This window comes from Oryx dammah, unplaced genomic scaffold (assembly GCF_014754425.2).
Source record: "Oryx dammah isolate SB20612 unplaced genomic scaffold, SCBI_Odam_1.1 HiC_scaffold_13, whole genome shotgun sequence".
Taxonomy (NCBI): domain Eukaryota; kingdom Metazoa; phylum Chordata; class Mammalia; order Artiodactyla; family Bovidae; genus Oryx; species Oryx dammah.
Window position 1 is genome coordinate 7,905,972 of NW_024070197.1, and position 13,646 is coordinate 7,919,617.

Consider the following 13,646-nt stretch of genomic DNA (forward strand, 5'->3'; position numbering starts at 1 on the left):
TGCGAGTGGAGAGAGGACCTAATGTGAAATACAGTTACAGAGAGAAGCAGCTGAATTTGCAGGTGACAGGTGTGACAGGGGGCCCAGGGAGACTCCTCTATTACAACGGGAACGGGGTAAAGGAGCCCTCCCCGCTCCAGCTCTTGGGGTTTGAGGGTTCAGGAGAGACGCAGAACCGGGAATGAGTTGTGACCCTGACCCTCTGGGTCCCCACACCCCTGCGTCCAGGCATCTCCCTCTGTCTCCTCATCTCCCTTTCTCCAGAGAAACCCGACATCCAGTTCCTGGAGCCTCTGGAGTCCGGCCGCCGCACACCTCTGACCTGCAGCCTGTCGCTAGCCTGTGATGGGCCACACTATCTCCTGTTCTCCTGGGCGGGGGACACCCTTGATGCCATGAACCCAGACACCCTCCACTCCTCGGGGCTCACCCTCACCCCGAGGCCCCAGGACCATGGCACCAACCTCACCTGTCGGGTGACCCTCCAGGGATCGCGGGTGACCCTGGAGAGAACCGTCCGGCTCAACGTCTCCTGTGAGTGTGGAGGGGAGGCGGGGTCCCTGAGGGCGGTGGGGTGTGTGTGTGAGTGTGTGTGTGTGTGTGAGAGTGTGTAGAGAGAAGGCCAGCCTACTCTTCTATGGGTCTGCGCCCTGGGAGCTGAGGTGGGGAGTGGCCGTGAAGGACAGCCTCTCCCCCCCCCCACTTCCTGGTTTCCCTCCTGGGGTGCTGGTCAGATTCCATCCCACTCCTCCCTCTGCAGCAAGCCCATGTCTTTCTGCCCCAGATGCTCCGAGGAACCTCCGCATCAGCCTCTCCTTCAGAAACGTCACAGGTAGGACAGGACCTCTCCTCTCCAGGGCTGGGTCCTGCTCCTGGGACCGCCTCCAAGGTGCGGCAGGGGAGTGGGCTTGAATGTGATCAGATATGGGAAGAGCAAGGAGAAAATCCCCACCCCGCCCCACCTCCCATGCACTGGACCACACACAGATGCAATACACACAGAGACTCACACACACAGGCACACACACAGAATACAGACACATGAACATACACCGAGACACGCACAGACACGCCCAGGCACACACACATCACACATGTACACATATACAGAGAGATATACCCACAGGACAGGCACCCACCATGCACACATACACACGTGGACATATACACGTGCACTCATGCACACATACACACAGGCACACACACATACACCCCACACATATACACATTCACACACCCTGTTCAAAGCCCATTTCTCTTCACCATGGTTCTGTTATGTGGCTTTCTTCCACAAAAGCCTCCTTAGTCCCATCTCCTGCTGCCTTCACTGAATCAACTTCTCAAGCCTTGAGGCTCTGGGTTTTCTTTCCACCAAACAGCCCAAGCCTGTCCCATTGAGACACCAAGTGTCCCCTGAAGATACAAGGCCCAGACAGGTTGGCTCAGCCTGCTTAGGGTGGGAAGGTCCAGCCCTGGGACCACACGGAACCCAGCTGGCTGGCCGGGGGAGAGAGTGAGTCCAGGAGATCCTGGGAAGGAAGGAGGCGGAGACCTCAGCCTCCCCCAGCTCTCCCGCTGCGCTTTCCCCCAAAGCCCTCAAGATTCTGCAGAACACCTCATCTATTCTCATCTCAGAGGGCCAGGCGCTGCAGCTGCTGTGTGTTGCTGACAGCAACCCCCCTGCACAGCTGAGCTGGTTCCAAGGGTCTCCCACCCTGGAGGCCGCCCCCATCTCCAGCACCGGGGTCCTGGAGCTCCCGTATTTAGGAACTGAAGAACCAGAGCTCACCTGCCGGGCTCAGAACCCGATGGGCTCCCAAAATTCCTCCCTGAGCCTCTTCGTGGTCTGTGAGTGTGGGGTCCCCTGGGGAAGGACATCAGGGTTCCAGGGAGGGAAGGGGCACCCCTGATCCCTCCCATCTCTCCCCACAGCACCTCCGCAGCTGCTGGGCCCCTCCTGCTCCCAGGAGGACGAGGGTCTGCGCTGCAGCTGCTCCTCCCGAGCCCGGCCGGCCCCCTCCCTGCGCTGGCGGCTGGGCAAGGGGCTGCTGGAGGGGAACTTCAGCAACGCCTCCTTCAAGGTCACCTCCAGCTCCGCTGGGCCTTGGGCCAACGGCTCCCTGAGCCTCCACGAAGGGCTCAGCTCCGGCCTCAGCCTCAGCTGTGAGGCCCTGAACGTCCACGGGGCCCGGAGCGGGTCTGTCCTGCTGCTGCCAGGTCAGGGGTCTGTTGGGGGAAGAGGCTTAGAGGGGCAGGAGTTATGATCCTAGAAGATGATACTTGGCAGGGAGAGGGGCTGGGGTCAGGGCAGAAGGTGCTTTTTAGGACAGGGGGCTCCTTCTCAGGCCTGAAGAGGCTCCCCAGAAAGTTCTGCAAGGAGGCGGGAGGGCAAGAGACTGAATCTTGGGAGCGTGATCATCTCCTGGCCATCTTCCCTGCAGGGAAGCCCGCATTCCTGGTTGCTGGGGCTCTTGGAGGCGCTGGTGCCATGGCCCTGCTGTGCCTGTGCTTGTGCCTCCTTTTCTTTTACATGTAAGTCTGTGTTCTTGGGGAGGTATAGGGAGGTGTGTGGTAGGGAGTGTGGAAAGAGGTCCCTTAATCCCAGAAATGTGGAGAAGCGCAGATTAGGTTCAGAGTTGGGTAACAGCCTTAGCAAGACATAATTCCCATGCATTAAGGCGTACAGTTCATTGGCTTTTAGTCGATTCAGAGCTGCATGTCTTTGACAGTGATTTTGACAGAATTTTTGCTTTAGCCCCAAATGAAAGAGAAACCAAAAGGAAATCCACACCCGTGATCATCCCCTCCGTTCCACTCTCTGCCCTAGGCAACCGCTAGGCTGTTTCCATCTCTCTAGAGTTATCTGTTCTGGACATTTCAAATAAGGGCAATCATAAAATATGTGGTCCCAGGTGACTGACTTCTCTCACTTTGTGTGATGTTTTGAAGGTTCATGCATGGCAGTCCTTCACTCCTTTTTTTTAAAAAAATTAATTCATTAATTTTTGGCTGTGCTGGGTCTTGGTTGTGGTACACAGGCTTCTCATTGCTGTGGCTTCTCTGATTGCAAAGCGCAGGCTCTAAGGTGTGCGGGCTTCCAGAATTGCAGCTCAAGGGCTCTAGAGCGCAGGCTCAGGAGCTGTGGTGTACAGGCTTAGTTGCTCAGAGCCACGTGGATCTTCCTGGACCAGGGATCAAACCTGTGTCCTTTGCATTGGCAGGCGGATTCTCATCCCCTGCGCCACCAGGGACGTCTCCGTCATTCTTTTTTATTTCCAAACAATGTTCCCTTGGATGAATGGAGAACATTCTACTCATCCGTTCATCCACTGATGGACATTTGGGTTGTTTCAGCCACCATGTGTCATTAATAATGACATTCATGTACAAGTTTGTAAGTTGAGTCTCTAATGAATGAAATTTAGTCTTGGCCAAAGTCCTGGTCATCCAAGAAGATGAAGTGCTTACTTCTGTGTCAGGAAGGCCTCTGGGTCCAGTGTTTCAGGGTCTGGATGCCCGAGCTATCGTATTGGGGGCGGTGGGGGACAGCTTGCCCACCTTTGTCTAAGCCGCCCTGACTGCAGCACACCGGTTTCTTCTCTTAGACTGAAAGCCCGCAGAAAGCAGGCAGCCACGAGACCAGAGGGTGTGGAGGATGAAGACCCGGTCATGGGTACCGTCGCCTGGGTGAGTGACGCGGGCATCTTCTCCAGCCGTGGGGGCCCCAGGTGTGTCCATTTGGCAGCCTCAGGCTAAGTCCATCAGTAGTTCCTGCTCCTGCCTGCTCCCCCAGGCAGACACCTGGGAGCTGGCTTCCCTTCCATTCTTCCCCTTCATCTCCCAGGCCCAGTGGTGCCCTGCTGACCACTGAGCCTATTCACTTCTTTACTGGATACAGGCTGCCAGAACTATCTCCCCACAAACCAGTACTTTCCAGCCATTTGGAGTCTCAGAGCTGTTGCTCCCATTGCTTAGAGAATCAAGTCATAATCGTTGGTCTGATATATGATGTCCTTCCTGGGGTCTCTCCTGACGGCTGCTCCAGCCACTGGTCCTGCCCTGGGGTCCAGCTACACCGGCCTTCTCCCTGTGTCCAGAGAGATCTATTCCCTTATGACTCGGAGCCTTTGAATATACAGTTCCTTCTACCTGAACTAGGCTTCCCTGATAGTTCAGATGGTAAAGAATCCACCTGCAATGCAGGAGACCTGGGTTCAATCCCTGGGTTGGGAAGATATCCTGGAAAAGAGAATGGCTACTCACTCTGTATTCTGGCCTGGAGAATCCCATGGACTGTACACTCCACGGGGTTGCCAAGAGTCAGACACGACTGAGCAACTTTTCCCTTCACTACCTGAGCTGCCCTCCCTTTCGCAGATCAACCATCCACCTTGCTGCCTCCTTCCAGCTGCAAGGTCAGCATCTCTAACTCTGGGAACCTTTGTCTTCTCCCTTCCTTTTCTCCATCCACCGAGTCCTGTGTCCATCCCCGACACAGGGTTACATCACAGAACATCACTGCGTTGACCCATCTCCACCTTCTCATCGTATATGTAAAGTCCTTGAGAACGAAGGCTGTAATTTTCTCTCACACCATCCCTGTCCAGCAAGACCCCTGTTCCCTTTTTTAAAATTGGGCTTGTGTTGCCCTAAATGGAATTATCCAAAATGCTTTGTTCATCACCGAGCTAGTATCAATGGAACAAGCAGTATTCGCTTTTACTTACTCATCATTACACATGATATGATAAACACGTGTAAACCCACCATCCAACCTGAGACTTAAAACACCGATGATAACTTTCATCTACGCTTCTACTCTGACCCGCCCCCAGTAACCACTGCTCTGAATCTTTTGTTGCTGGTTTTACCACATATATGTTTACCCTAAATATACCCTCTTTAGTTTAATTGCTTCTGAACCTTCCAAGGGTGTCATGTGCCAGGTACGCTTCTTGGACTCGCCTTGTGGATGCAGTTTGATATAGCAAAGATTCATTCATGTTTTTGCACAAAGTTGCAGCTCCCCATTGTATAATGATGCATTTTATGATTATGTCTATTATCTAAGCTCCTATTGATGGACATTGGAGTTGTTTCCTGGTGTTGCGATTACAAAGATTCTTATTCGTGTCTCATTGTATTCACATGCAAGAGTTTTCCTTTAGCATTACTTAGGAATTTAATTACTAGGTCATAGGGTCTGTAAAGTTCCTATTTAGAAGATCATGACAAATATTTTACAAAGCAACTGTGTTCACTCATATTCTCATCTATGCCTATCAGAGTCTGTTGATCTACAATCTCTTCAACACTTGGTTTCCTCAATTTTTTTTTCCAGTCATGTCACATTCTCACTATGGTGTTGATCTGCATTTCCTTGGTTACCAATGAAGATGAAAATCTCTCTACAGCTTCAGTGGCATATGAACATCTTTTCCATACAATGCCTGGTTCCATTGACAGCCCATTTTCTTACTGAATGTTTGACCTTTTCTTATTAAATTTGAGAGCTTTATACATTTTTATGCTTTTTAAAAGATTATATATATTGTAAATATCTTCTCCCAGTGAGTAGCTCGTACTTTACCTTTTTAAAGGTGACGTTTGATGATAAGTTCTTAATTGTAATAAGAACTTTGGGGTTTAAGAAATTCTTTCCCATCTTAAGATGTAGAAAGATATTCGAGGATAGTTTCTACTAAAAGTTTTCTGTTTTCCTTTTGACATTTAAATACTTCATCCATGGGAAGTTGATTTTTCTGTGTGGTGTAGTGTTGACCTATATATGTTCCTTCTTTTTTTGCAAAATAGTCCTTCACTTCCTCCCCTGTGGATCTGCCATTCATCAAAATTCCACACGTGGGTGGTCCTCTTTCTGTGACCTCTTCTATTCCAATGATCAATTTCAGTGTCTTTCAGTCAGAACTGTGTCTACATTCAACAGTCTATAAGCTCAAAAATAAGTCCTGGTATCTGATAGAGCAAGTCCTTCTCCAGATTCTTCTTTCAAAGTTGTCTTGTCTATTCTTGGACTTCTGCTGTTCTATTTAAATGTTAAAATCAGTATGTCAAGTTCCCCAAAATACTCCTGTTGGAGTTTTGATTGGAATTGCATTGAACCTATAGGTCAATCCAGGAAGAGTGTATTTGTTTGTGAATTCAAGTCTTCTAATCCAGGAGAACAGACTAACTCTATTCATTTAAGTCTTTAAAAAAAAAAATGTTTTCAAGAAAGGTGGAGAGTTCCTTCACACAGGTCTTGGTCATCTTTTGCTATTCCAATTATTCTATAACAATAACTAGTATTTAAAAATTTTTTTTCTTCCTAAATACTAGTTATTGCTACTACTGTACATGCATTTTTCTGATTGCTTATTGCTATACGCAGAATGAAAAATAATTCTTTTTAAGTGTGAAGGTTTGTTTTGTAATTTTTAAAAATCTCAAATTGGTCTTGAGTGTCATTTAGATTCTTGTTACTTGGGTAGATGGAAAATTCTTATATCTTACTTGTAACCCTGCTGAACCATCCTTTTTCAGAGATAAAGATACGATCTGAAAAATTTGTGATATTCTTGCTTTTAATTGTCATGGCTTGTATGAATAGCCTTCATCAGGCTAAGGAAGTTCTTTTCTATCACTAAATAACTTTAAGTTTATATCATACATCTCAGTTGAACTTTTCAGATACATCCACTGATATGATTTTCCCTATAATCTGTTACCAGTGGTGAGCGAAACAGTTCAACATTTTTTATTTGAAACTAGCATTCCTGAGAAAAGATGAAATTGTTCACAGTGAGTGTTTTTTTCTTTTTCTAAAACTCTAGCAGATTCAGTTTGTTAATATTTTGTTGAGCACTTTTGCATCTGTATGCAAGAGTAAAATGGACCTCTGTCTTCCTTTCTCCTCTTGTTTTCTTCTTTGGGTATCAAGATAATATTGAGGAATTGTAGAATCTTCCCATTTTTTCTATTAATATTATCTGAAAGAGAGTGTATAAAATTGAAATGATCTGCTTCTTGAATGATTAATAAGTATTACTTGTATAGGCCGCCTGGGTCTGCCCTTGTCTTTATATGTGTTTTTTCTAACTCAGTCATTTTGTGTGTCCGTTAACACACAGTGTGTTACAGATAACAGTTTAGAGATAACAGTTTGTTCATTTCATCTAAGTTTTATAATTTGTTGACAAAATGTTATGAGTAGTATTCTCTTAATTGCATATTGTTTAATTAGGACTAATTCCCCTTTGGGGCTTCCCTCGTGACTCAGGTGGTAAAGAATCCGCCTGTGATGCAGGAGACTGGGGTTTGATCCCTGGGTCGGGAAGATTCACTGGAGAAGGAAATGGCAACCCACTCCAGTATTCCTGCCAGGAAAATCCCATGGACAGAGGAGCCTGGTATGGCTACACTTGATAGTACTCTGGCAAAAGAGTTTGTCAGACAGGACTTAGCAACTAAGCAACAACAACTTAGCTTATTAATATATAGCACCCTTCTTTCATTGTAAAAGTTTTTATGGATAAATTTCTCTCAGAACACCACTTTAATTTCACCTCACACATTTTGAAATGTGTTATTTTAATACCATTCAGTTCTAAACACTGCGAAAACCTATTGTGATTTTGGGGGGGGGCATCTTAAATTATTGGGGATTTTAAAAAATTCAGATGTAGGGGACTTCCCTGGTGGCCCAATGGCTAAGACTCTGAGCTCCCAATGAAGGGGGCCCAGGTTCGATCTTTGGTCAGGGAACTAGATCCCACATGCTGCAGCTAAGACCCAGTGCAGCCAAATAAATAAATTGTAAAAAAATTTTAATAAAAAAAAATCCAAATGTATGGGGATTTTAAAACATCTTTCCATCCTTAAATTCCAACTAAATTGAGTTTTGTCAGAGTACATTGTTTGGATGATATCTACTTTTTAACTTTGTTGAGACTTTATCTGTGACTTGGTTATGTGAAGAATTTCTGTAAATAGTTCCTCTATGCTTAAGAAGTATATATATTTTTTCTATTTCATAAATTCCAACTAAGGTCAATAGGCCAGTGTGTGTTCATTGTATTGTTCAAATCCAAATCTTTACTAGTAGGTCTTCCTGAACTATCATTATCTGAACTCATGATAGTTTACTTGTCAATTTTCCCCTGGAGTTCAATCAAATATATTTCTTACAGATGATGTACTATTAAATTAAAAGTGTATAGTTTAGAAGTATCATATCTTCTCACGTTTAACCACACCTTGTGATTGTCTCTGTCCCTAGTGATACTTTTTGTTTCAAATCTATTTGGTTAGATCTTAAGATAGACACACCACTTTGTCATTGGTTAGTTAGATATCTGGTATTTTTCCATCCTTTCCTCTCCCCACCCACCTCTAACATTTTTTTTTAATGCTTTAGCAATGATTCTTTTGAATAGTATATTTTGGTTTTTCTTAATTTTATTTATGATTTTTGGCTGTGCTGGGTCTTCACTCTGCACAAGCTTTTCTCTGGCTGTGGCCAGCAAGGGCTACTCTCTAGCTGTGTGCACAGGCTTCTCATTGCAATGGCTTCTCTTGTTGTGAATCTCGGCCTCTAGAGCACAGGCTCAGTAATTCTGGTGCAAGGGTTTATTTGCCACGAGGCATGTGGGATCTTCCTGGACTCGGGGACAGAACCTGTGTCTCCTACATTGGCAGGCAGATTCTTTACCGCTGAGCCACCAGGAAAGCCCTATAACCAGGTATTTGAAAATCCAACTTGACATCGCATTTGTATTTATTGTGATTCTTTATATACGTGGACTTCTTTGTGCTATTTTCTCTTCTCCTTTTGCTTGGTTCCATTTTTTCCAACATTTCATTTTCTCCTCTCTTATTAAAAAAAAAGTAACATATCTTACACCTAACAAAAAGAACTCGAGTGCTTTTGTATCTTTTGGTGTCCCCTCCATCCACCTTCTACGGCCACGCTGGTTCTTTCTCTAGATCTCCAGTTTTTATTCTGCATAATTATGAACACACTCAACATTTTTCTATTCTCTGGTCATTAAAAAAAATACACAGCTACACATTTTACTGAGGTAATCTGATCACCTTTGTATCTTATATTCACTGCGTGTGGTTTCTTAGTTTTCTTATTTTTATTTGCATTCTTTGTATTTGAGTTCTTTCTCCTAACGTGTTTTTAACTTGGTATTTCCTGTATTGAGACTTGTATCTGAAATATTTTTATGCCCCCACAATTAAATTTCATTTGGTAGGCTCTCAATTCCAGGATCAAGGTGATTTCCTTTGGATGCTCTGAACACTTGCTTCCCTGTTTCTTGTAGCCGGTATCCCTGTTAGACGTCTCAAGTCTCACACAGTGGCAGGTAATCCACTCATTCTCCCTGGAAACGTTTGCATGTTTCTCCTTGGTTTTGACAGTCTTGAGATGAACTGTACTTTATTTGGTTGTGGGCTTTTCCTTGTCTTTTTTCTTGTGTTTGCGAGGTACTTTGTGCTGACACGGTTCATTTTTCTGTAATTCTGACAATTTTATCTCCACTATTTTTGTCCAAATATCTCTTCCTCTTTTGGTTTCATTTTTATCTCATTTGGGGACTATTGAGACTTCCCTGGTGGTTCAGTGGTTAAGACTCCATGCTCCCACTGTAGAGGCACAGGTTTGCTCTCTGGCCGGGGAACTAAGATCCCACATGCCGGTGGTGTGACCCCCCCCTAGAAAGCGTGTTATTTGGGGACTATTGTCATCTGAATGTTGAGATTTTCTATTTCCTTCATCATTCATAACTTTTATTTTCGTGTGTTCTGTTCTTCATCCTCCCCTGCTTCCTTCTATGGGAGACTTCAAGGCTTTTCTAGCTCCCTGATGTACTTGAATTGTATTCATTCTAGTCTACATCCCACCACTGGGTTCTTCCTATTTTTATATCTCAGACATCATATTTCCACGTTTTACAGAACTGCACACACATTTCCTTTTTATGTAACTTACATGATTACATAACTTCTGGTTCTACATTTTATGTACATAATTACTGATGTGTATAATTTTCTTTTCCAGTCTTACTGAGATATATTGGACATATAGCATTGTATAAGTTTAAGGTGTACAGAATAATGAATTGATTAACATACAGCATGAAATGACTAGCCTAATAAGATTAGTGAACATCCATCATCTCCTAGAAATAAAAAAGTAAAGAAATAGAAAAAAATATTTTCCTTGGGATGAGAACAGTTAGGATTTACTCTGGATAACTTTCATATATAACATACAGCAGAGTTAATTCTAATGATTATGTTCTACATTACCTCTCTAATACTTATTTATCTTATAACTGGAAGTTTGTACCTTTCGACCGCCTTGATTCAGTTTCCCCATCCCCACCTTCTGCCTCTGGTAACCACAAATCTGATCTCTTTTTCTGGGGGTTTGCTTGTTTCTTCGTTTTTGAAGTATAAGTGATTCGATATTTCTGTTTCAAAATGATCACCACGCTGTCTAGTTACAATATGTCACCATTCTGAGATATTACATCGTTACTGAGTGATGTACATAATTTCTTTTCCTGTTGGTTTTTTTTTTAATTTGGAGGATAATTGCTTTACAATGTTGTGTTGGTTTCTGCCATTTAACAATGTAAATCAGCCACAAGTGTACATGTGTCCCCTCCCTCTTGAACCTCCCTCCCTCCCCTCTAGGTTGTCTCAGAGCACCAGGTTGAGCTCCCTGTGTTATACAACAACTTCCCATTTGCTATCTAGTTTACATATGATAATACAGAGAGAGAACAGACTCGTGTTGGACACTGCTGGCGAAGGAGAGGATAGGAGGGATTGAGAGAGTAGCGTAATTTCTTATCCTCACCTTTACGATGTAACGTCAGCACTTACTCCTCTTAGTGCATTTATCATGCTTAGTTTTAAACTCTTGATCAAAGTGTTCTAATACTTGTATTTTGAAGGTACATGATGTTCCCAGCCTCCTTCGGTTGGTTTTTCTTCCAGGACATTTACACTTTGCAGGTGCTCAGTCCTCTGACCTGGTGGGGGGCGCATATTCCCTAGGGATGTTAGCTTTTTGGTCTGGACTGTTGACGGGGTGAAGGTGAAAGGCAGATGCTGGCCTGTGTTCGCTCAAAGGAGTGATGGGGACCAGTCGCAGGGTGGAGTGCTCCGGGCACCACAACCGCTATCCACCAGTCTCACCTCCTGCCCCCCGCCCCCACCGCCGAAAAGCAGTGAAAGTCACCCCTTTGCCTTCCAACCTCAAGGAGAAGGAGCTTTGGATTTTGATCCAAAATCTCTGTGGATTTTGATCCACCAGACTCTGGAGTTTGGAACGAAGAAAGGGAGGACAAGAGTCCCAAAGGCCAGTGAGGCTCCACGGCATCTCTCCTTCTTTTCACCCCAGGGAGCCTTCGGTGCTCATCCACCATTTGCCTCTGGACACATGCACGTTACCATCTTGTCCATGCTCTCTGAATTCTGCAGGCAATGATTGTCCTAAGGCAAGGGTGGAGGAGGGAAAGGAGCAGAATTCAAGCACATCTGAGGGAACTTGTTCTTCCTCTCGTCATCGAGCCAGCTTCCCTAGCCCTGGGCTGTAGCATGTCACCTCCCCAGCCCCATGTGTTCAAATTAGCTTTTACTTCCCCCCAGGAACCTCAGGGTGATTAATCAATCGACAAATGATTATAAAATTTTGTCATCCCGTAGTTCCGTCTATAGATTTTTTTTTTTCCGTCTATAGTTTTTGATAGTTGGATCTTGGTGAACAGAGCCAGTGGTATGTGTGAATTCACTATCTTGACAGGAACCCTGATAGAGCTTTGCTTTCCCCATTATGTTGTTGTTGTACAGCCACTAAGTCATGTCAGACTCTTTGCGACCCCGTGGACCACAGCACCCCATGGACTGTCCTCCACTATCTCCTGGACTTTGCTCAAATTCATGTCCGTTGAGTCAGTGGTGTTATCTAACCATCTCATCCTCTCTCCCTACTTCTCCTTTTACCTTCAATCTTTCGCAGCATCAGGGTTTTTTTTCCTGATAAGTCGACTCTATCAACCTTTCTGTAACTTTGATACTGTAGGCAGAATAGTAAAGCAATGAGCTGCATAGTCCCTGGAGTTCATCCTCCTGTGTCCAAGTCCTGGACTCAACCACTTCCAAGCTGTGTGACCTTGGACAAGTTAGTTAACCTCTCTGCTTCTTTATTTTCTCTTCTGGAAATGAGGCCATTGCTCTGCTGGTACCTGTTTCATTGGGTTGCTACAAGAAGTGCTTAGAAATATGCCTAGGTCATGGGAAATTGCTTACAACTCTTACCTAATGTCACTATACCCCTCTCTAATAAGGAACTGGGCAGGCAGGCAGGTATTTCGGGCTGTTTCACTTCCTCATATGTCCTCATTTGAAAGAACAGCACTTAATGGCACCTAGCTCATAACCAGCACTCAGCAAAGAGGTGTTGGATGAAGGAATGAACCTAGTGCTTTCTCCTGTTTCTTCATCTGAGCTGCATCTTGTCTTATGCATGCTCAGTCACCTAATCGTGTCTGACTCTTTGCAACTCCATGGACTGCAGCCCACCAGGCTCTTCTGCCCATGGGATTTCCAGGCAAGAATACTGGAGTGGGTTGCCACTTCCTACTGCAGAGGATCTTCCTGACCAGGGATGGAATCTGCGTCTTGCACTGGCAGGTGGATTCTTTACTACTAGCATGACCTGGGAAGCCCATGTTGTCTTATGAGGATAAATTCAACCCCCTTTTAATATATGGTAATGCTATTAAGACACATGTTCTTATTTCTACCCCTTTGGCTACAGAAGGGTCAATACACCTAGCTGTTTTGTCATTTCTTCTTGCTCATGCAATGTGAACAGCTCTGTCTAGATATGCTATTTTTTTTTTCTGAGGTTGTGAAACCGTTTTTTCCTAACCTGGAATTCTTTTTCTTTTCTTTATGAGCTACTATTTGAAGGCTAATGTTGCTTTTGACATACTCGTCTATAGCATGATGGTGTGTGTGGACAGACTTGGAGAAAAGAGAATGGCATACCAGTGTCTGGGTACCCTCTTTTCTTGGAGACTTGGGTCCTGCTTTATTTTCATTTTTGTTTTATGAGACCCAGGTCCAAGAGCCAGAATTGCCATCTCTTCTGGTTTCTGCATAAGCTAGTTCATAAGTCACACCAGAGTTAGAATTTAGCTGTGTTTACTTGTCTCTAATCCAGTCCTCCTAGCCAACTGCAAGCTGCCTGAGGTCAGGGTCTATGTCTGTTTTCTCACACTGCTCATTTGGCCTCTCACCCAGGACTTGGTACAGGGTACACTGTCAAGAAAACAGAAGGCCTGGGTTTGAATCCTGGCTCTGCCATCCACTCTAGGAGTGACCTTGGGCAAGTTACTTCACCTCTCCCCCACCTCAATTTTCCTACCTGTAAAATGGGAATAACAAGAATATCACTCTTACTGGGTTTCTGTGAAGGTTAAATAGGATTCATAAGCCCACAATATGGCCCAGTCAATCTTGACAAAATTATAAATGAATGAGTGAATATTTGAGTTCACAGGAAGCATGTGAGGAATAAGAAAATGAATGAATAAACGTCCCATCTGCTGAACTTTCCTTTG

At 44.7% G+C, this 13,646-nt stretch overlaps 1 protein-coding gene across 1 annotated transcript in view; it reads left to right on the forward strand.

Annotated features, from left to right (window-relative positions):
- Nucleotides 1-13,646, forward strand: part of LOC120873070 (sialic acid-binding Ig-like lectin 5) — a 32,817-nt gene that overhangs the window by 18,017 nt on the left and 1,154 nt on the right. Inside the window, exons 5-8 of the mRNA XM_040253809.1 lie at nt 1,594-1,848; nt 1,933-2,217; nt 2,442-2,532; nt 3,606-3,687. Coding sequence (XP_040109743.1) covers nt 1,594-1,848; nt 1,933-2,217; nt 2,442-2,532; nt 3,606-3,687 — 713 coding nt within the window. The remainder of the gene's footprint in view (nt 1-1,593; nt 1,849-1,932; nt 2,218-2,441; nt 2,533-3,605; nt 3,688-13,646) is intronic.